The sequence below is a fragment of the Falco punctatus genome, assembly GCF_963210335.1.
Source record: "Falco punctatus genome assembly, chromosome: 8".
Taxonomy (NCBI): domain Eukaryota; kingdom Metazoa; phylum Chordata; class Aves; order Falconiformes; family Falconidae; genus Falco; species Falco punctatus.
The window spans coordinates 59,171,602-59,195,398 of NC_137588.1; the positions used below are offsets into that span (position 1 = coordinate 59,171,602).

Sequence of the window (23,797 nt, forward strand, 5' to 3'; positions counted from 1 at the left end):
TGTATGGACATATGTATGTGCACAAGTATCCATGTCTACATCTATGGGGATAAGCCAAGTATTTGGATATGTACATTTATATATGTAACCCATGAGTGAGCGCTCATGTACACACACTGACACACAGATACACACACAGAGACACACATACACAAACACACACACACACACACACACACACAGAGGCGCGCGCACGCCCTCGCCCCCCGCCCCCCCGCCCGCTGCCCGCTTGGCCCCGCGCTCCCCGCACGGGGGCGCCCGCCGCCCGCCGCCGCCCCGCCCATTGGCCCCCCCTGCCGCCCCGCCCATTGGCCCCGCCCCCGCCCCGCCCCGCCCCGCCCGCCCGCCCCGGCGCGGCCCGGCCCGGCGCGGGCGCTGCATGCGGGCGGTGCGCCCCGCTCCGCTCCGCTCCGCGCTCGCCGGGGCCCCGGGGCCGCCGAGGCCGCGCCGCGCCCGGGACATGCGGCCGCCCCCGCCGGCGAGGAGGCGATGAGGCTTCGCAGCGGCACGGCGCTCACGCTGCTGCTCGGCTGCCTGTGCGCCCTGCTCTCGCTCTCCTGGTACGGCGCCTTCGGCGGGCACAAAGGTAGGGGGGCTCGGCCGCGACCCCGCCGCCGGGGCGGCAGGTGGGGCGGGGGGCCGCTCCGCTAGGGTCCGGACCCGGCGGGGTCCTGCGCGACCCCGGGGGATGCTGCCCGGTAGCATCCCGCTGGCGCCGGCGGGGGACGGTGTGCCGCTGGTGACCCCCGGTCCCCGCGGGACCGGGACCGTGGGCTCCCCGGGGCGGGCGTGCCCGTGGCCGGCGGGGCAGGCGGTGCCCGGCCTGGGGGTCCCCGCCCCTCCCCGGGGCGCGGCGCGGCCTGGGGGGCCCAGGGAGGGCCGGGGGCTGCGGGTCGGGGCGTGCTGGGCTTCGCTTCCCTTAAGCCTCCGCGTTTATGGCAAAAACCCTCGCGGGCGCGGGGGACCCGGCGGGCTGAACCCTCGCGGGGGGGTGGTGATGCCAAAACCCGGGGAGCCCTCAGATGCTGGGGGTCCCTGGGCGCACGGGGGGTGAATGGGAGCAGCCCTGCCCTCCCCGCACCCCACGCGGCTGCTGCAGTTGGGTGCTGAGCCCAGCACTTCGACGGGTGCCGGACGGGTCCCGTACTGGTGCTGGTGTGGCACGGAGCGGGCAGCTCTGGGGCAGGGGCACGGGGCCCCGTCCCATCGAGGCTGCGGGGAATCCTGCGGCGGCATCGCAGGGATGCTCGGGGCTGTTTTTTCCTGACAGTGTACCAGTTGCGTTTCCCCATCCTGTTGCTCGCTAAAGCAGCGCACCGGATTTACACTGGCCTGGGGTGCGATTCTGGTAGTTGCTTCTGAATTGTGTATTTGCCTCGTGTATGGGTGTGCAGGCTGGAGTGCTCGTGCTGGTCACTCCGCTCTTCCAGTTCTTGCAATTTCGGAGGTCATTAAAGGCGGGTGGTCTGGCCGTCCAGCCCTTGACCCTCTCTTCCCCCTCACCAGATAAGCATCTCTCCCCACTACAGGTGAGAAGCAGCTTTTGCCAAGCGTAAGACGTGACCTGATGGCTTTGCAATCCCGCGGCACACCGTGCACACTCACAAGGTGCAGCTTGCGCGTGGTGCCAGGCTGGCATGGGGGCAGGGCAGCACTGGGGGAAGGCTTTTTGACTCCAGTGGGCAGGATGACACGAGCCCATGTAGGTACCCATTCAGCTCAGCCCCTTCCCCAGCAGCAGGGCAGGAGCCCCTGGGATGTGCCACCTTTTCCTGGCAGCTGTGGGCACCTGACAGGCAGCTGCTTGGACCCGTCTGCCTTGTTCATCGCCAGCAGGGCTCTCCTGTCGTGCTGCTAACACGGTTTAAATCCCACCACAGCTGCCTCCCGCAGAGGTTTGGGTGATGGGCACTTGCAATGCAGGGGTGCTGCCAGGGGATCGGTTTGCTTATGCAAACATTTTGTCCAGTTAAAAATCTCACCAGCAGAACTGCTTGGTGGTGTATGCGCTTTCAGCCAGAAATGCTAGACCATGGTAAGTTGTGTAGGGGCAGAGGAGCCCTTGTGGCTACCGCTGAGCAGTCGTCTTGCTCGTAGCTCCCTCACGTCAACGAAGCGAAACCAGCGTGCGGTGCTGCACAGGCTCCAGGCAGTCGCTCCCGGTTTCTGAAGCAGGGCGGCCAGCCCCGCTAGGTAGTCTGTGCTGTCTGGACTGTGTTGGCCTTAGTCGGCCTTTAACTCACTTCTATTTCTTAACAGGTAGCTTTTCCCCATTGCTCACTCAAGTGCCAAAACAACCACTTTGGGTGCCACTGTCCCTGTCCTTCTTGGTAGGACCCTCCCTGGGATATGCGTTTCCCTCTGACAGCAACACATCTCCTGCAAAACAGAGCGCTACAACAGGTCACAAATAACGCGGGGCAGGCCGTGTCAGCACACCAGGTTTCCGGCTATTATGGTCATTTGCGTGTCAGGCTGTTATTCAGTACAGAGCTGGAGAAGACCTTGAGAGGTCATTCAGTCCATCTCCTGCCCCTACACAGGACTGGTGATAACCAGTGCCTTCCTGACAGATGTTTACTGTATTCATTCTTAAAAACCTCTGGTGACAGAGATGCCAAAGCTCCCCAAACGATCTGTTTGACATTTAGCGGCCCTGCTATTAGATTTTTCTTATGATCTGAACAGAAGAGGTTTTTTCCTTCAGTTTGGTTTTGTGATTGCTGCTCTTTTCCATTTATTGGGCACAGGCAGAAAAGTTTCTTCCTTCTTTGCAGGAGCCTGTTAGATATTTGGAAGCTGCTACCGTGTTTCCTCTTAGGCCCTGCTAATACAGATTAAACCACGCTGGTTCCTTCAATCATTCCATCGTCCTTCATGAAGAGTGGTGCTTAACCCGTGTTACAGGGCTGAAGTCGCTGCCTTGTTTTTGCTCAGAAGAATAAGGGATTACTTCAGGTCTCCTACACACAATGATCCTATTTATACATCCCAGTGTGTTTGCTTTTTACTTTTGCCGCAGATGACTGGTGTTTCATTTTCTTTATCTCACCCACCCTTCAGCCATTCTTCTCCAGAACTTTTCCTGCTTCTCTTTCCTTATCTTGTATTTGCTTGGTTGATTATTCTTACCAAATGGCATTACCTCACGCTTGTCCTTGTTGAACTGTGTCCTTTTTTTTTTTTTTTTTTTTCCCCAGACTGCTTCTTCTAAAGTATCAGGATCATTTTGAATTCTGATCTTGTCCTCCTGCATGCTTGCAGTCCCTCTCAGCTTGGTGTAGACTTCAAAGGCAATTGGCTTGTTTTCTTTGCTGTCAGCCAAGTCATGGATGAAAACACCAAACGGTATCAGATCTGGGATGGGCTCCCCTGGAACCCGCTTCAGTAAGGTCCTCCCAGTCTGTGCTCAAAGAGCGGCAACGACCAGCTCACCAGTAGTCTTCCCACCAGTTGTGAGCCCACCTTTGGGTGGCTCAGTCCAGCCTCTGTGTCCCTAGCTGTGTTACGGGCACATGCATGGAGACTATCAGAGGTCCCTCCAAAATCTTTGTTTCTTCTCCCCTTCCTGCAAGTCCTGGCACACTGTAACAGAAATTCATGATAGATTGTTCTTGATAAACAGAGGTTAGCTCTTGCTGAAGTTCTCCTTGTCTTCTAAGCACTTCAGCTGACATTAAGCTGATTATTTGACAATTTCTTGCCTCTTCCTTATCCCCATCCCCTTATTTTTCAAAGACAGGCTTTGTGTTTACCAGTCCTCTCTAACACCGGCTGCCCCCCGTGAGTGACCAGAGGTAATTCCCGGTGATCCTGAGCTGCTCTTGTCGTGGCACTCTGGGGAAGGCTGGCAAGGTGTCTGCATTGCCTCCGATGGGAAATAAAATGATACGAAAAACTCACACATACAGCATCACAGAGCCTGCTTGTCTTGCCGCTCTGTGTTGGGAGGATAAAACAATGAGTTGAAAGAAAATAAACCAGGTCAAACCAGCTCCAGAGCTGCTTTTCTGTGACCAGCGCAGGGTTTGTTTACCCCCTAACCGTGTTTTGCTGTGCTGTGCTTATTAGTAAATTTTTGCCCTCGTGGTCTGCAAAAACAGATGCTGCCTCTTTCCAATTATAAATGAGGTTTGAAATAGTCTGCTGGAGCGGGGAGAGAAGCGCAGCCTCAAATAGCACCACCAGTCACCGGCGGCCGATGTCCAACGTCACGGGGTGGTTTGGAGCTGGACCGCCTGTGTGCTGAGTTTAGGTTTAAGTGGGTTTAACTTTCAAAAGCAGCTGCCTTGGAAGAAGCTCCTCTGTAACCTGCTGTCATGGGGTGGACACGATAGGTTTCGCTGTGGAAGGCGACCTGCAGCTGGAGGATCAAGCCTCCAGGAAGGCTTGGGCAAGCGCGGGCATTAGCGTGACCGACGTGGGCATTACAAGGGGGGGTCTTACGGAGGGCTCAGTAGCACCAGGCAGCTTGCCTGACTAGATAAGTCAAAGCTGCAGATGGGGTGAAGGCAAACATTTTAACCTAGCTGCGATCAAATTTTGTGTGTTTTTTTCTTTCCAGTGATGAAAACTGTTCAGTTCTCATCCATAGTGTCTGTTCTCATTTTGACTGACCAACCAGCCATATAGCGTCTTTCCAGCCCTTCTTTTTGCCCCTTGCAGCCTACTCCAGGGCCATAAGTGCTGCAGGATATTTGGTCTTTAAGTGTTGGGTGTTTGGTTTTTTTACTGAATAGGAAATGCTAAACCTTGGGAGACCCTTTTAGGAGACTCCCAGTATGCTGCCCCTTGGAAATGCTGCATTTTGAGGTTGGGGTTGGACCTCCAGGGTATGGCTCTGTAGCTCAGGGTGGGCTCTGTGCCCACACTGCCTGTGCAGGCTTTTCCACCCTCAAAGATTTATAGGTGCTCAGTACCAGCCAGCTCCAGGTTTCCACTATAAAGCCACAGCTGGTAGGCACCTCTGTACCTGTTTACCTGCAAAGTGGGGTTGTGCTTTACACAGCGGCTTTGCACCCCTGAAATGAGTTCTGATTGTGCGGTATTTTGGATGCTCACCCCGTGGGAACTGTCCTTGCCGTGGGCGTTGTGAAAGCCCTTCGGAATAGATGTGTGCAGCTCCTTGAAGGACTTTCCCCTGGCACCCCAGGTGGGTATCTCTGTGCAGGTCTGAGCACGGGGTCTCTCCTGTGGCTTGCAAGTGGGATGTTGGGGTGCTGGGGAGCGGGATGCTGGGGTGCTGGGGAGCGTGGGGCACCAGCTGCAGTGTTGCTCCAGTGCCCACTGTGGCAGGGCAGGCTCAGACAGCATCTCCATAAAGGAATACTGCTTGTTCAGTGCTGCACGTGGCAGGATGCTTCTCTTGCTCGGGGTGCCCTTTGTGGGAAGCAGACTTCGTCCCGGAGGGCTGGTCCTTGGGGCGTGTTTACAAAGTCTCCTTATATAATGCATAAAAGCCGTGGACGCTAATCCGCTCCAGGAGCAGCGGAGTCAAAGCTTGTGATACTGCGAAATACGAACCTTATCTTGTGGCATATGGTTCCTGCTGCATTTCCATTTCTGTTGCCTGCATCAGCTTGACTTCAGTGTTTGTAGTTTCTTTGAGGTCTTGGGCACTGGCTACAGCCAGATGAGTGCGAGTGACAGCCTGGGTCTGCGCTGGGGTCATTTCACTACAACCCTTGGAAGCATTTACCAGGAGGAGAGATGCCAACAGCAGACCCAGCATAAGCTTCTGATGGCTGAGGAGGTGCAGTGGGGACCTGGTTGAGGAGCTGTAGAGGTTTGAAATCTGTTATTAAAAGGCATGGTGAACAAAAAGGTGTGCGGGAGCATTTCTGAGAGACTTTGTGGTGCTCAGCAGATGTTGTGTGGGACTGGTGGCTGGAATGCAGCAGCATTTGCAAAATTATCCCATGTATGATTTGACCAAATTCATCCTAAGAGCGAGGGACACCGTGCAATCTGTTGATATTCATTTATCAAATCCTTAATTGCCTGGAGTCACCTGTATTTCTGGTTTTATTTCTTTCCAGTTTTTATTAGGTCTTTAAATGAGGCTCTTGACCTGCACTGCACGTGCACGTGTCCATTGCTGCTCCAGCAATCAGAGCTGAGGTTGCGTGATGGGGTTGAAGTTGCTGGAAGTGGAAGAGGGCTTTCTCCTAATTAGGACAGTGTTCCCTAGCACAGGAGACTTGGATTTGGGTCCTTGCTATCCATATCCCTCTCAGTCTTGGGAAAGTCAACCAGTTGGTTTTGTACCTCAGTTCCCATCTGCTCTCTGGGGGCAGTGACATTTCTTGTCACTGGGGTCTGGAGGACACAGCCGTCCTTCTGTGACAGCAGGGTCTGTGTTGGTGTGTAGGAGAGGAGCGGGCAGAGGTTAATACGCACATCCCCGGTCACATCAAGTACATCTCTTGGTTTACTTCTGTTACAGAACAAAACCCTTTCTCGTTTGTGACTCCTTTGATTCATCTAAAACAAGTCATTGATTTGTGCTTATATCCTGAATGTTCATTGATTATTCACTTAGTGTTTAATGTAAAACACATCTATAGCTGGCTAGTTTAAGTGAAGCTGCCAGTCATCTCTAGAAAGCTTTGAAGTCTGCTAAGTGATGGAGAAATGGCTTTAGCAATAGATTGGGCAATGCTGGCAGGCTGCTGCGGGTGGGCTGGGGTTATCCGTGGTTCTCCCTGGTCACAAAACCCAAACCAGGCACCAAAGCGCCAATTTCTCAGTTCACGGTATAAAGAAACATGAACAAATACCCGTCCTGGGGCAGCCGCCCACCTCAGTATTCGGAGACGAAGCTTTATGTGTCACGTGAAGGTTTTCCCTATCGTTATCGTGCCAATTCTAACGGTGACACTTTGTCTTTCACGAGACAAAGCCCAAGGGATCCGTGGGGCTTGGTGGGTGAAGAGGGCTGCTGTGGTGACAGAGGTCACTGGTCAAATTAAAGAATTATGGAAACTATTAAAATAAACAAAGGGCTTTGGCGGGGGCTGGCAGGTTAAGGCTGTTAGGAGGAGAGGCTTTTCGTGGAGTGCTGACCAAGCATTGCTTAACAGCTTCCTGATTCAGGGAGAGGATTGTTGTCTTTGATGGGAAGAAATGCATTTTTTCTGCCTTTTTTATTTCAGTTGAAGTGTAGGGGGCTGTTTATCCAGCGATGCCCTTCTTGAGTTTGTTTTTGAGCTCACATCAGGCTTCTCTTGCAAAGCAAGAAAATTAGGAAGGGCAGATTCCTGTTTTAAATTATCTCTTTCTGCATTAATTGTAGCACTGTCTGCTTCTCCGTCTGTTTTTCTCCCGGTGTCAAGTCACATTCAAGTCTCCAGGTTCCGTGCATTAGCATGGACATGCCTCTGACGCACGGAGACGGCTCCGTAGCTCCTTCTCTCCTGCCTGCCCCTGCCTTGGAGTTGCTCCCCTAATATTCCTGCCCTCTTGCTCTATGTACAGGATAAATACTTACCTAAAGGTTAATGTGTATTTTGAAGTGACTAGACATGTTTGTGCAAGGCGTTTTCATTTCTGCTTATATTAAAGTGGACAGCAGTAGCATTAACATGTAAATTATTAGGCTTTAAAGAAGCTCCTATGCAAAAATTTCCCTGCCTGTCTTTTATTTTCGTAACGAGTTTTGTTGCGCTGCAGTGTCTGTTTACTTGTGACTGTAATTGTTGTACTCATGGTTTAGGAGCTGTGGGTAGTGGGATGGGTGCTGAGCTGGGGGAAGAGCATAGTGTTGGCTTGGGTCCATGCCGGTACCTGGACCGCTCCTGTTCCACAATGATTTTTTAGACCATCCTGATCAAATTTTCAAGACTACCTTAGAGAACACAGGTTTTTCTTCTCTCCCCGGTAGTGAGAGCTTTCTGGAAATAAGGTTTAACCTGAAGACCCCTTTTTGTCACTCACTGCTCCAAGGAATTTCACGGCTTAGATAAGAAGCCTGTGGTACCAAAAAAGTTGTGTAGCCTTCAGAAGTCCTTGTAAATAATCAAAGAAACACTCCCAATACTGAGACAGGAGCTACTTAAGATACGTGTAATAGCACTACGTGTTTGTAAAGCCCGGTTTAGTGAAAGCATAGTAGCAAGACTAACCCTGCCGGTATCAAGAGCTTCATGCAGAAGAAGCTGGAGTTTTCCGAGTGAGAACTAAATCGCTGTATTCCTCCTAGGAGAGGGGCGCGCGGGGAGCTGGGCGGCTGTGCAGCGTCCCCGTGGCGTGTCCCCATGCTGGGTGTGAAGAGCAAGGGCAGCACCTGCCCGTGGGGGTTGCCTGGTGGGTGGCTGGACCTGGGCAGTGTTGGACTCTGACTCAGCCGTGACCACAGACAGGCACCTGCCAAATGAGTTATTCAGTTGATGCTGGCAAAAAGTGGTGGTCTCCCCTCCCTCCTCTCTGTGCCCAGACTGTGATCTTTTGCTTTTATTTGATCTTGCCTTTCGTGTTCTAACTATTCCTTCATGCCGTCTCTCACCGCACTCTCCGGAGCTGGCTTTGATATCTTTTCTCTTTGTAATTATTTCCCTGGGTTTTCTCCTTTCCTTCCTTTGATGTCACAGAAAACGATCAGGATGGGCATCTTCTCTCCCTCTCTTAATCTTGTCCAGTTCCAGTTACCCACCACTTGAGGAACTTCACCAGATGATTAACTAATAGTGTGGCATCGTTATCTCGAAGCAATGATTCTGGGTGGAAGCTGGTAAGGGTTGGGCTGCCTGGGGAGGAGGTGGTGCTGGTCCTTGCGCTGGGTGTCAGGGGTTGCTCCAGGTCCCTCTGGATCCCAGGAGTGATGGTGAGGCAGGGTGTAGCCCCCCAGGACAAACCCCCTGGCTCCCAGAGCGGAGCCGTGCTGTGGGGATGCTCGTGCAGGCACCGTGCACAGGTGGCTGGGCAGCGAGAGCTCATCCTGCGGCATGGGGCTGAAACCAAACTGAAGGCAGAGCAAGAATTGTGTTTAAAAGCAGATTAATCTGCTGACTTTGAGGAGCAAGAGGTATTTAGAAAAAAAAAAATTGGAAATGCAAATTCTAGCTGAGCAAAAACTTTGTTGTTTGATGGCTGAAATTGTCTGCTCTGTCGTGCCAGTGAATCTGCGTGAACCGTGTATTTTCCCTGAGCTAAAGAGCTGACCGGGGCGGGGCGGGGGGGTGTAAGAACCCAGAGTGGTGGATGAGCATAATTAGGACATGGATTATGGGTTGGCTTCGTATAGATCAGTTAGTGTTTCGTTAATGTCTGGTTCCACCCTGTCTGTCTGTTTTATTAGATTAATTTATTACTTTCTGAAAGCGCCTCTCCAGTGAGCTGAAATATCTATTTACTGGAAGTATTTGGTTACCATGAAAAAGTCTATTTGGCGTGTGTTTGGCAATATTAACTACTTTCTTCTGTTGCTTTTGCAATTTAATTGTCTATTTATTTTGGGTATTGATTGCTGAAGGCCTTGGTAATTATTTGCTGATTTTGGAAATAATGATTTTAAAGGCTCAGATTACTTTTGTAATATTAATCATTACCTTGGCATGCTTGCCTCGAAGGATGGGATCTCTCTGATGGCTCCAGTTGCAATGTGGACATTTACTGTCTGAAACTATGCCGCTGTCTTAAAATAACAAAATCATTACTGGTGGTTTGTTCCTGAAACTAAGCAGATATTTGGAGAGATGCAAACCTGACAGTTGCAATTAGCTCACAAATTTGCTGTTCCTGTTGGCAGGAGGAGTGGCCAGATTCTGGAGTCGAATAAAAAGATAATTTTATTTACTTTCTGCAGTTTCGCTCTTTCCAAATTAATTTTAAGTTGTGTGGGTCTTGGCTCCGGTGCAGGGGTGGTGGGGAAATGGGCTGCCTTGCTCCGGCGGCTGCATGGCAGCGATGTAGCGATGCCTGGTGGGAGAGGAGCAATGCTCCGGCAGGGTGTTGCACTTGCAAGTGAATGTGCTGCCGTACAGCGGCACATCTTGCTTTGGGGGAAGGTGAGAAATTGGAGAGTCTCTGCTGGGAGCTGAGTAATTGGCACCTGCTATTATTGTGTCCCTCCTCCCCCTTTTAATAACTTGTTTATAAGGATAACTCTCCTCCAGATCTCACTACACAGCCAAAAAGCACGCTTTTTTAAAATAATACATGCATTCCTATTCACGTCAGGGCTGGAGACCTACCTCCTTACTTTTCTCTGAGGAGGAGGGACAGCTTTTGTGTCATGCAGACGTCTCTGCTCCCCGCTGGGCAGGCTCGCAGATGCCCGTGGCGAGACGAGCTGTGTCTTTGCCATACCTGGAAGGAGATGTAATTCTGCCATTAATACAAAACCTGGCAGGCGGCTGGAGTGGCTGGGAGGGGAATTTTGTCCTCTTGTTGTTTTAGGCCTTGGAGCAAGGGATTGTGTTGGCTGTTTGAATGATGTTGGCTTTATCTCCACTGGAGCTCGCGCGGTGACATGTATTAACCGGAGAGCACGGAACGCAACGTTTAGCTTGCGCCCCTGGGATCGCTAGTGCAGTGAATCCCACTTCTTTCTCCTGCATCAAGTGATTTGTTTAATTGGTTCTAACAGTTTCATCCTTGCTCTTTTATTAGTGGATCATGGTGCAAAAGGAAGCTGGGAACGTTTTTGGATCCTGTCCTGGGTAATTTGATGACTAAGTCTCATCGAGCTTCATCTCTCTGCAGGTGCAGTGGTGCATCTCCTGCAGGGGATGTGGTGGGAAGAGCTTCTCCTCCGTCTCCCGAACGCACACGTGGGGAGAGAGGGAGGAGGAGGAGAGGGCAAAACCATGTCCGTGACAATTGTTTTCTGATTCCTTTCATCACCTTATAGAATGAAAATGATAAAAGGAGCCTCAGAAAAGAGGGCATTGCAGCAAGCCCTGGCAGGGTTGTAATCTCTTTTCTTCATACTGAGGTATAAAGATAATTCGGTCAGGATTGAAACAGCGGATGGCAAATAATTCTTGAACAATCTGCTTATGGTGTTCCAGGATGCGAATGAAAACCACTAATGGGATAAAGAAGGATCTAGATAATTATCTCAGCTGCATTAGATCCTGTCCTTTCAGGAGAGTACTCTTGTGTGGACACTAATTTCATGTGTATGAGAAGCTGAAGTGACTAGACATTTTCGGAAGTTAGCTGATTCGAAAATAGCCATCATTGCTTGGTGATCATCTATCTTTTATCTATCTGGATGGTCCTAATAGATCTGATTGCTGGTCTCTGCTATCCTATTTCCCCTCTCCCTTGCAGCAAGTTAAAGCTGCGATACACATTCTCTCCAAGTTGGATTTGAAACCTCCTTCATCCTTTTCCTTTTTCATTTGGTCTGCTGTTTTGGGAGACTTCCTGGTTGTTGTTTTTTTCCCTTTTACAGCTGGTAATGCTGTTTTGAGTCTGATGGAAGAGCCACTTGCAATATCAAGGTATGCGAGATACTTTTTTAACTTCATCCATATTTCCCCCCCAGGAAGATCTCCGCCTTGCAATGTGGGGGGCAGCACTGTGCTCCAAAACAAATCCAGTTGTACGGTCAGTTAACGAGGCTCTTGTTGTAGGCTCTTTGCTGCCTTTGTGTTTGAACCTAATGGATGCCCCATGGATGAAGTGGAAGATGGCAGGAAGAGAAAGGAACAGTTTTGTTCCTTTGACAACATTGACAGCAACCGTGACATTCAGATGGGGTTGGATCAATTAACAATGTTCAAATATCCGTGTTATGGGATCTCTGTTCTCTATGAGCCCATGGTCCAAGGAGATCTGCTGTTCGGGGGTATGGGCAACAGAAACATGCTTCTGAGAAGCGCCGGTTCTTCGTTAGCCCCCGCCAGCTGCAGGCAGCTGCCTTTGCCAGCTGTCGGAGCCTCGCTCCTCTCCGGCCTCCCGCTAAGCGCACTGAGGCATGCCTGAACTGGCTGCAGCATCCTTCGGTGAGCCAGGCTGTGCATCCGTCAATGGGAGCCAGGTCTGGGGACGGGACTTCAGCTGGGATGGCTGCCCACGAGCTGTCCTCCTGTTGGAGGAGGAGGATGGTCTGTCAGCATCGTCCCCTTGCACACTGGAGGACAGATGCTGTGCATCGCTGTCTTGTCAAGGAAAGACTCCATCATTCACAATGTGGGGAGTGCCCAAATGTAGTTTCTCAGCGGCAGAGCCTCTCAAATCAGAAGGTTCCCATCTTTTCTTGCTGCCATGGTAGTACAGTTAAGGTTCAGGTGTCTTTTGGAAGTACGGAAGGGCTTCCTTGCTTTTAATGAGAAGTCAGACAAGAAATGCTGTCCTGTTTCCAGTCTCCTTCCTGTGGCACCGGGAGGTTACAAGGGCCAGTCTCGTGCTGAAATCAAAGAAGCCGGAATGTGTATTTTTGCTGTGGACTGGAAGTTGCTCTTGACACCAGGTTTGCCGTTCACACCACCATGAGTTGTCACTTGCCTGTCCCAACCAGAGGATGTCCTTAGAGGCACATGAAGCTCAGCCCTCCCATACCAGGCTTGGTTTTGGGACAGGTAGGCTGCACAGGCTCCGATACACAATTAGGCACACCCTGATAAAGCACTTGCCCAGCAGGGCTGTGTGTAGAAAAGAGACTGCGTGGGATCCTTGCTGCCTCCGGAAGGCTCTGTAAGAAATGAGTCATGTTTAAGAAATGTGGTCACCTTTCATCTTGGTGACCTGCTTCTTGAACAGCAGCTCTTAAACTGAATTGCTTTACAGAAGAGTCAGTATCAAAACTTCTTCACCTCCTGGTCAGTTGCTAGCCCTGAGGCTCCAGGAGCAGGGCTGCACTTTAACAGCGATGCCTGGTGCAGGCTCTTGCTCTGAAACCACTGACATTCTGCAAGAGGAGTCTGGTGAGGTCTGGCAGTTGACCCCTAAAAATTGATTGATTGCTGTGTAAGGCGAGATACCCATCTTATCTCTGAGAACACCAGCCCTCTTACATGCTCTTGAGTTGCACAGAGATCTTAATGGGGATTTTTACCTGGCTCTTGGTATCACTGCACGCCCTTTGAATGAACTGCTTGCTAAGAAATCCTTTACTTGCCCCTCATCAAAGGTGTCTGGTTAGCAGAGTTGCTAGCTGAAGTCTCCTTTCTCCAAGCCTGTGCTGTGGCGAAGTGGTGTCTGGAGCTGTTGTGCCAAGTGTTGCTCCGTAGAGCACAGTAAACTCCTGCCACCTCCTGCCTGAGTGACCTGTGCCCAACGAAGCGGTTCTTGGGATGTCTGCAGAGCTCTTATGTGCATCATGCGAGTCAGCTGGGAAAGGCAGGTGTTTCATGTCTCCTTGGGAACCTGTCAGAACAGCAGCAGATCGCTTAGCCTGAGTGGTGTTGTCTGCTCCTAACTTCTAAAATGCAGGTCAAGGTGTATTGCTGAAATAGTTAAAGGTCAGGCAAAATGATGACCTTTAGCCCTTCATAGAAGCTGTGGTCATCAAAGAAGGTGTTTCACTGCTGGTATGGAAACTTCAAGCCCTTGCCTGTTGTTCCAGAGTGCTGGTTCATTATCCTTAATGCCTTCAAACCCAAGGTGGTCGTCTCTGCAGCTTCCCCTGATGGTGACCCCAGGGTGCTCAGAAGCCCCACCTGAGAGCAGGATCCTCTGCGGTATGCCCTGAGCGTGCTGGATGCACGGGCAAGCCTTCCACACGGCCTCCCCGTGAGAGGCTGGGCTGGGAGGAGCGGTCTGTGCAGCTGAGGCAGTCATCCGTGGCAGGATGGGCCACTGAAACCCCACATCTACTCGTCAGCATCATTTGGTGACCAGGATTGCTGCAGTGCTGGGGACGAGCGTGGGGGTCGTTTGCATCAGACTTAGAGATTTGGTGGCAGAGAGGAGGAAAGGGAAGATGTTGGCATGAGAGGGCTGGTAAGTGCGTAAGATCTGGATTGCCAAACGGTGCAAAAAAGGGCAAGGTCCTTGCTGGTGCATGGCGCAGCGCGCAGGTGGGAAGGCGCGGGGTTTGTGCGTGCACTCTAGTTTGGCTTCCAGGAGAAACCCTTATCTCTCCTCCTGCCGCCAGCTCCCTGAGTTGTCCTCTTTCCCTCTGCTCTGCCTACACTTCTTGCTGTGATTTCGATTATTTATAGTATTTCTTCTCCCCTTAAACTGCTGGGCTGCCTGTGCGGTATTTAAGCAGCCGTCACTCCCCGGCCTGTGCTGCTGGTACAGGGAGAGGCGATGCGAGCGCACGCAGCTCATTACCAGCGTCTGAGGGCTCTTCAGGATGAGCAGCAATGTGAATGTAAAACTGCAACTGGATTTCATCTTATGGAAGGTTTTGATTGCAGCTGGTGAAATAACGATCTGCTTATTAGTGGAGAGTAACAGAGGAAGCTGCTGAGGGGAGAGGAGGAAGGGTTTTGCAGAGGAGCGTGGCCCCGTTTTTTGGTGACACTTAAGCAGCCTAGAACAAGAGGCGTATCCTCTGCATTACATCAGTGTACATTTGGAAGAACCTTGTTAAACAATTTGATTTCTTTTCCATGCAGGTGGGTGTCGGAGGGGAGCCCTGGGTGACTGGGAAGCAGGGGCTTACTGGGCTGGTCGGAATTTGGAGCCGAGGCTGGGAGAGACCAGTCTAGCTGTTCAATTTAGCGCTCCTTCGTTTTTACCTCGATGGTATTAAGCTTGGAGAATAAGCAGTAAATGTTTAAATCCCTTTCTTCATTGCTGCCATGTTCAAACTGAATTAACTCTCATCCAAAGGAAGCCAGTGCTGTAGGAAACATCTGCCGTGGTCCAAATTGCGTTTGAGGTTGGAATTAAAATGTATGTAACTGTTCGGTGGTGAGCAGTGAATACACAAATCCCGCTCTTTGCCAACAGTTGTTTTGCAGGACATGATTTGTACGCTTCCCTTGTACCTGTGCGGTTACACGGATGCGTTACTGGAATACGAACCAGCACCATGTGTCTCAGGAAATAATGATTATAAGGTGAAGCAGCTTGCTAGAATGTCAGATAATTTCATATTTCAAGCTTACGTTTGTTTGTTTGTTTATTTATTTGTCCTCTACAGATGTTTTTTCGGGAGTGTACTAGTAATTGATGTGAGGATGTAATTGTAGTCATGGTGCATCTGTGTCGGGGGCAATATTTATGTGCCGTGGCTGCTCCATGAAATATTTGTTCTCTTCGCTCCTCTGTCCCATGAGTTGACGTAAGCTCTCAGGGAAAGTACAAACAATTTTTAGAGCTGTTCTAGACGTAGTCCTTACAGGTTTTTTTGTGATTGTGTAACTGAAAAGAGCTTTTGAAAAGATAGAACAAGTCTCAAGTACAGGCTGGCTGGGGAGAGGCTGGTGCGTTGCCTTTTCTGATGAGCTTTCGGTCTGCTGAATTAAGAAAAACTGAAGCTCCCATTTCATGGAGTGCTGTCTGAGGGCTGGGATTTTTGGGGTGTATGGGAGTCCCTAGGCTGCCTTCTGGCTTCTTTTGAGTAAAGACCGACAAGTTTGAAAAAATTGTTCAATTGCTTTAAACTGTGCCCTGTCTTTCAGTGGGAATTGCAGAAATAATTGCAAAATAAACTGAGGAGGGCCTGACAAAACTGGGTAAGGCAGAAGTTTGAGCTCATCGGTGCACACTGATGCTGTATTTCTGGTGCACGGTGGCAAACGTTGGTGCCACCTGTATTTTGGAGATTAGTTACAAGGTACTGCCAAATTCCCAGTGGATTAATGGACGTTTTGGTTCGGACTGACACCTCCCAGAGGCCCCAGAGCAGCAGCATGAGGGTGGTGGCACCAGAGTCCTAGACCTGGAAGTGGGTTGATGAAGTGCAAAGCTCTAGGTGAAGTTGGCTGAGTATCGTCAGCCCGTTTCACAGGTGGGAAGTCAAGGCACAAGAGGGGTTCCCAACCTGGAAGGCACGTACAGCCTGCTGGAACCACCCTCTGACCATCCCTCCCGCAGCCCCCCAGAGCCAGCGGCCGTGTCTGCAGAAGGATGGGCTTGCATCTCTCTGCTGGCACGTTTGCTAGCCGAGGAGTGGCGTTTTTCGGGCGGCTCTGGGAGGTCTGTGCTGGCACTGGGCTGGCAGGGCTGCGGGGCTCCGGGCAGGCAGCCCGAATGCTGCGGCAGGTGCTGGGGGGACAGCTGGAAAAGCATCCCCGCTGCGGCACCGCATCCCGCCCAGCTGTGCCGCCTTCAGCAAGGCGCCGGCACTGGGCAAAGTACACGTGTGTGGGGGGGGGGGGGGGGGGCAGAGGGTGCCCGGGTGGCTCCAGTTGGCCATTAACGCACTGGGAGGCTGGGCTGGTGGATGGGTTCTGCTGCTGTGGGGCCGCGGGCGGATGGAGGGGCAGGAGCACGGGGGTGGCAGGTCACACCAGGGGCTGCTGTTGCCACAGAGGAAAGAGGGAGATTTTTATGTTTTGTGGCACCTCTTTTCCTGCTTTGGAAAAAGCTTCCTTTTTATGTGCCTGTGTAAATGCTTTATAGTCCAAATGCTGCGACTTTGAGTAGTTCCTCAAAAATGGTGAATTTTGACCGTGTATAGCCAGCGCCTTCAGGTTACTGAAGATTCTTCTCTGTGATGTGGATTTTTTACTCATTTAAATGAGTGATTTTATATAACTTGTGAGTATTGGCAGACTTACCATCACTTTCTTCCCCCCCGCCCCCTTTTTTTTTTGTTCTGTTTAAGCTTGTTTTTTCAAAGGGACTGAAGCTATGTCCTTCCCAACAGATTGCAAACTTCTCATCTCGCTTTAGCCCGGTTGGGCCATGGCATGGAAATCCCAGAGGTGATCCAACATCCTCCAGGTACTTTCCAAGGGAGAACAGGAGGGCAAAGGAGAGAAGGTCTGTTGGTGGCTTTGCCGGAGGATGGTATGAACTCCTCCATCAGGCGTGGGTGAATCCATACTGAAGGTGTTATCTTCATAAAGCCCCAGCCACAAGAAATGCTTTAGCCAAAGCTTTTGGTTGAGTTTGGGATGCCCAGATGTTGGGCTTCCCCTGGGCCGGGGGGTGCTGGGGTGGCCGTGGTCAGTGCTGCTCTGTGCCCCGCCAGCAGCGCAGCCGGTCCCCCATAGAGTCCTGCCACTCGCAGAAAATAAACAAGACCAAGTTTTGGGATTTTTTTCCTTCTCACACCTCCAGTAAGCGTTAGAAGTAAGCACAAGGTGAAAATAATTGTCTTTTTGGTTTTGTGGGGTTTTTGTTTGGTTTGTTGTTTTGGTTTTTTGTTTTTTTTTAATGGGACCATCCATTTTGGTATTCCTGCCTCTGGTCAGTGCCTCATTCTCTAATTTTTGTTGCTCCAACTGCTTTGCTTTTTCTTCTTGCAATCAAGATAATGCAGTACAATATTGCACTAAGAATTTCAGCTATTCAATTACCTTTCAGAAGTTGACTTAATTGGCTCTTTAAGTGATAGCCCTCTATTGTGTGCAATCAGCACGACTCAAGGAGGGAGCAGGAAGAGGATAAGGACTTTGTTGCTAATCAATAAATAAAGGTCTTTGAAATAATACTGCTTGCAATTTGTATCACCGGTTAAATTACACCGAAGATGATAGTCTGCGTGTTCCTTGCAGATCACGGCTATAACAGAGTCATAAGGCTTTGCTGTCAGCAAGCATGTGGGCTGTTGTTCTCTGTGTTTCCAGTAAATCCAATATTTTCCCCTTGAATTTTTTTTTTCCCCCTCAAGTATTAGTGAAAACCAAACCAAAGCTGCTGCAGAGCCTGGCACAGGTGGTTTGGGAAAGTCTATAATGACCGATCATTTGGTTTGCACCTCATGAAGTATGCAAATGAATGTGATACCTGATGATAAATAATTCAAAATGGAGATGCAGGGCAAGGGAAGATTATAGATGCAATAGATATATGGTAAAGCAACTTTAACAAAAATAAGCAATCCCAAAATCCTAAGTTCTTCTTCTAAGCACTGATCCACTGAAGCAGCTGCCGCTCGGTGCAGGTTTGCCGCCAGTGCAAGGGGTGCAGTCCCCGGGACTTGGATATCCGTCTGGAGTTTGCAGTCAGGGTTTGGCCAAAGCTGCAGCTCTCAGGAGCTGCTGCCCCTGCACAGCTCTGTTGCACCTCAGGTCATCACTGAGCTAGTTCCAGCCTTGATTTAGGCAGCAGCAAAGCGTAGCCGAGCATACCAGTTTTCTTTTAGGTAGGTATATTTTATTCCTTTTTTTTTTTTTTTTTGTTCCCCCTAGTTAGTGGTGTAAAAGTGACTGGCTGCTTCATACTTCTTTTTAAAGCTGGAGTTACTAATCATAATTAATGTTTTAGTCCTCATTAAAAATATTTTGAATCCAGAAAGGTCTTCTTGAGATTGCAAGAGGTACAAGACTAGAAGCAACCTTCAGTCCCCTGGTGCCACAGCTGCCTGGGACAATTCCAGCTCCTGTTACCGTGGTCCCATCCCTGAATCCATCCCCTCCCAGCCAGGGGGTTAGGTGAGAACTGTGGGTGCAGAACTGAGTAGAGCCACAGGTTTTAATGTTTGAGCATCCAGCACACTCCTGGGTAGGGTGCATGCCTCTCTGTGTTCCATTGCCAACACTTGCATGCGTAGGGAGTTTTGTTTTGTTTTGTTTGGGGGAGCAACCAGGGGATCGGCTGACTCGGACTGAGCTGGGATTTACTCGATTAAAGATGCTTCTTCCTTTGCTCCCTGCCCTATCCTGGTAAGAGATGGGTAATTGCTCCTCAGTGTTGTGTTCTTGCTGGGGGGAAGACGGTGGTGATCCATGTTTATAATCCTGCACCGAGGAGCAGTTTTAAGGCCATGTCACATGCCAGTTTGTAGGATTTTTCACAAAACTGTGGAGGTAGATTGAGTTCACCCTTTTATCAGCTGGAAATAGTGATGCTACAGTGTCCTGGTCCAGCTCAGCATTAAGCGGGTCCTTAAATTGCCAGCAATCTTCTCCTGGCAGGCGCTGGCTGGTGTCAGGCGCCTTCGTGCCCAGACACCCCGACAAGGCTGTGTTTGTTAGCGGAGGGTTGGTACGGTCTTGCCTCAGTGGAGAAGTGGAACTGAATGGTCATTTTGTGATGACAGTAATTGCAGCATCCGTGTAGTTTCACCATCCAAGAGTTCTACTAATGATCCCAAGTGCAGGGTTGATTCCATATTGACTCTGCCGAGGACCGCAGCGCGGGGAAGGTGTGTAGCATCTATTTCTGAGATGCAGTAACTGCTGGTTTGCTAGTAATTTTGTCTGTAGTGAGTTAAGCAATATAGGGGAAGAAGGGAAAAGACACAACTTTTTTGTCGTAAATTTACTCTGTGGCTTCTTTTGCTCCCGGGAGGGGCTGTTATGATAAAGCCTGATATATTTTCACATCTGCCTGTGAAGAACGTAGGATTTATCTTTCAAATGAAATTTGCTTTGCTGCGCTGCCAGCAGTTTTGTTTGGTTTTGGTTGGTTTGTGGGTTGTTTTTTTTTCCCGAGTAGCTATTTTTGTGAAATACAACCCAAGAATTTGTATTGGCTTAACACTTAAAATGTAGCCAGGGGAAGGTGGAATATTCATCTTTATTGTATTTGTTTCTCCCATAATGAGACATTACTGTCTGTTGTAAAGGAAGCGGTCCCCGAGCCCACGGAGCATGCCCAGTTATTTTCTGCTTGCTCCATTAGCTCGTGTGCAGACCTCCTGATTTTTTATGTGCATGTGCTTTTCTACTTGTTTAATCCTGCCAACTGCTCTTCTGGTTGGAAATCCATTTCTATAATGCCGGGTATTACACAAATTTGTTGAAGCTCTTAATGCAGATAACGGGGGGTGAGGCTGGTTTGCCCAATCGGGCTGTGCCAACTTTCTGCTTTCCATCAGTCACACAGAGCGCTTTACGTTGCAGCTCACTGAGGGCATAAAATGCACACAGTAAAGAAAAATAAAGTTTAAGGAATGACTAGGGTGCTGTAAACATCGCTTGGATTTTGATTTACAAAGTCCAAGCACAGCACAAATTGTATGGCTCACTGTGCCCTGTGGAAATCTCTCTTTGTATTCTTTTTTTTTTTTTTTTTATTTCCTTAACTAGTAATCATGGGATTGTAGCAGAGAGCCCTTCTGTAAACAGCTTTTTGGTCACCGTTGCTGTTTACTATTACTCTATGCAGCATGGTGAAGCTCCCCATTCACGGGAATATTCGTAACGGGATGCAGCAGGGATGCAGGCAGTGGAGCTCTGCAGCCCCAAATTTTGGGGGTTTGTGGTGTGCATGATGCTTTGGGGACCAGAGCTGGGGTGAGTGAGAGGCATCATCTCTCTCCAAGCCCTGCATGTGATCCGCAGTGTTTGTGTAGCCGTTTCCAGCAGAACCGAGCACATCCATGCCTGTTGTACTGTTCTGGTTGTTTTAATCTGTTGAATTTATCCGTGGCGCTTTGCCTGGTGGAGAGCAGTGGGAATGTTGTCAGCAGTGGCAGAGAAGGATGCCAGGCTGCTTTTTTTTTTCATTATTTGTAGTGAAGCTGTACAAAGTCCATCCAGGACCTCATGGCAAGGGTTTAAGTAGCTCTCAAGCATGCACATACCCTGTGTTTAAGTAATGGAGTAGGGAACCGGTTCAAAGTTTAGTGTGAGTTTATATACTTGTGTTAACTTCTGACTTAACTATCCAGTTTTATTAAAAATAAAAGGAACTAAATCATTCTGGCACACTTTGATAGCTACAGCATTTGGAAACTCTTCAGCTTCTCTCTTCTCTTTCCTGATTTCTTCCCAAGAATAGTTGCAACACTTCTTCTTTAGGGCTTTGCCCTAATGATTACATCCGTGAAGATCCACTGGCGTGGATTATCCTGCAAGCAGGATTGTGCCCTTAAATGGAAAATAAGCCGCCACAACAGCCAAAGTTCGGGGCAAAAAAAATATTATTGTGGGAAAGCCAAGCTGCTAGATGTGTTATTCCATGTCGTGGAGCGGCACAGTCAGGAAATGCTTCTTAGCGCGGAGAGGAAACGCTCGCGTCTTCTGCATGCTTGTTGCATTCTTTTTTAATTGTTGTTAAAATAGGAAAACACATCTCTAATAAATACCATCTAATACACCCTCTGTAAAAGGGATGGGAGGCGTGAGAAAACATTCGAGGGAGACAGGGAGGCCGGTCATGCTTTATGAACTCTTTAATTTATTTGCTGGCTTCTGCTCCCTCCCGTTTCCCCACGCTCCGGTGGCAGTGCAGGTTCTCTCCTGGCTGCCCGGCCGGTTCCCCAGCCCCGCTGCCTCTCGGCCAGCGATTTGGGCTAAATAATCCAATTGAGCTTTGCAGCTTATATAACTGTCTTGGCTGGAGGCAGCAGCCGGCCTGACGGGGATAGAAAACACATCTGGAAGTGGTGTACTGAACATACTACTGCGGCCAGAGCCAAACCAATTTGGACAAATTTGCTCATACGCACAAGATGTCCTTTGAACAGCAAGACGCGTGTGTATGGTCTCCTTGCGGAAGAAGTTGAAGTTAGAAAATACTCCCGTCTATAAATTGTTGCGTTGCCCTGGCTGGGAGACTTCGCTGGCTTTTCTCCTCTCCTTTCACCTTTGGAAGATCTTCCGGCTCTTCCTCTTCAGCTCCAGAGGATCAGCCAGTCCCTGTACTATGCTGATGATAAATAACACATATGTTTATGTATTTCAAAGGTGGGAAGGACCTCCAGCATCATTTAGATTGACTCCTTATCTGATACCCATCATAGGAGTTGCTTTTTATTTAAACTGAAGTGTCACTTGGTGTAGAACTGGAACACAGCACCGAAGAAGAAACAATCAAGTTTTTTTCTGAGAATTCATTATAACCCTGGTAATTTATGCTAATGGTTAATCACACTATTAAAATGTGGGCATTTTGTGTCAGCTTGAGGGTTGGGGAGAAAGAAGAACTCAGCTATTTTGTATTTCAAGTAGCGTGCCCAGCACAAATGTGGAAAAAACCCAGTGCACATTTTAGTACTCTCAGATGTCTGTTCCCCTGTTGATCTCCATTACTCTCAGTAGGGAAGTTATGGGCATTAGCAGCAGAATGAATTTCCCTTCATGTGCAGTGATATGCTCTTATAGCTTCGTTTTATAGTCTGCTGTCTGATGGTAAAGGATTTATTTGTCTTTGCAGGTGTGCAAGGCTGGTTTAGCACGTGCGTCCTGCCTGTTCCTGGGTGCCTGCACACCTGCCTGCTCGACACCTTCCAAACCTGCGCTGGGGAAGGGGTGTGAAACTGCCACACACACCCCTGAAATCTGATGTGCCACACACACACACACAGAGCTACTGGGCTTGTCCTCTGGAAACATGTCCAGGGAATTAGCTAGAGTCAACATGCACTGGCCAGGTTGCACGGGAGCGGTGCCAGAGCTGCAGGGGTGCCAGAGGTAGCTTGGCAGAGGGTGTGTTTCCATCTGGAGAGGGGACATTGCTGGGGCAGAGTGATGCCGAAGTGGTGCTCTGTGGCATCCTGATCCCACTTTGGCTTTTGGAGTGGTTTTGCCATTTCTGGGTGCTGCACCCAGGCAAAGCCCACAGTGCCGAGCGGTGGTGCAGAGTGCTGGGCAGCTCTGCTTGGGGCTGCCCTGCCCTGCACCAGTGTAGGGCTGATAAACGCTTGACCCACACTGACAGCATCCAGGATTCCTGGCAGGCCTTGCTCTGGTTTGTTATGGAAAACTTAAGATATTTCTTCCAGTGTGCTGGTTTGTAAGGCTGTCAGAATGCCCCTGCTCTCACCAGGCGTTGGACAGGCATGGGAGCCTTCTAGGAATATCTTGGTAGTCATAAATACCTACACACAAAGTCACAATCTTATAGTTTGTACATTTTATTTTTTTCCATGGTCATAAAACTAAATAGTGAGTTCCCCAAAAGAGGCTGTGTGTCTTGACCCACTCCTCCCAGCCCAGGGCAGCATTGGAGCTCACCCATCTGCACTGCTCCTCTTCAGACCGGGGTTTGCTGGAGATGATGCCACAGCTCTGCCTCCACTTCTTCCACATCACTGTTGTGTCTGACAGGCTGACTGCCCTCTCTTGATGTTTTATCCCTAAAGAAGAAGAAAATTGGATTAGGTTTTTTGCAGCAGGGCACAGTGGTGATCCTGGGTAATGAAGCTGCTCTATGCACAGGGAGCTCTGGGAAGCTGGGTACAAGGGTAAGTTATTAACAGGGGACTCGCCCAGGGTGATTCGCTTTATGGACCTCTCATAAAGGCACTCCAAAGGATGAACTGATTGCTAAGCAATTCTTCATGCTCACGTGACAGCTTTTGCCCTCAAAGAGGTGCTGAGCAGCCTGGGTGGCCGTTGAGAGACCATTTCCAAAGCGATGTTTGGGGTACCTAAAGCAATCGAGTACAGAAACGGCCTCCCCGGGCACTGCAGTCCAACAGTAAACCTCTTTGTACAGATGGAACGGGAGCTCGAATTGAGCTCTGAACACTCGTGCTGCAGCTTTTAAGGGCAGTTTCCATCGGAGTGAGTCATGCTGCTTGTTTTCCCCGTGCTGTGCCTCGCCTTGCTCCCCCGCGGTAGGATTTTTCCCTGGGTTTTGACCTCCTGGCACCCCTGGGACAGCAGGACTGCAGCAAGCGGGTCAGGCCCTGCATTCTGTCACTCCCACTGGTGTTGTTTGCTGTGATTTTGTGCAGTTTAACTCCTTCAGTACGAGCTGTGGCGTTGTTCAGCTGTGCTTGGGGTTAGGCTTTGCAAAAGCCCTCACCCTTCTGTGCCTTTGCTGAGCAGCTGCGGCTCCTCTGGGGCTCCTCACTCTCTCATCTTCCCTTCACACCTCCCCGACTTTAAAA

General features: G+C 49.9%; 1 protein-coding gene across 3 annotated transcripts in view; it reads left to right on the top strand.

Annotated features, from left to right (window-relative positions):
* The first annotated feature begins 344 nt into the window (after nt 1-344).
* The window catches only part of MGAT4B (alpha-1,3-mannosyl-glycoprotein 4-beta-N-acetylglucosaminyltransferase B), a 51,493-nt gene continuing 28,040 nt past the window's right edge, over nt 345-23,797 (top strand). Inside the window, exon 1 of one of the 3 annotated variants that reach the window (XM_080398428.1) lies at nt 345-586. In XM_080398428.1, coding sequence (XP_080254554.1) covers nt 490-586 — 97 coding nt within the window. In that variant the 5' untranslated portion in view covers nt 345-489. Of the gene's footprint in view, nt 587-16,328; nt 16,792-16,838; nt 23,147-23,797 lie in introns of those variants that run through there. The other 2 variants (XM_080398429.1, XM_080398427.1) reach the window with 2 other exon arrangements.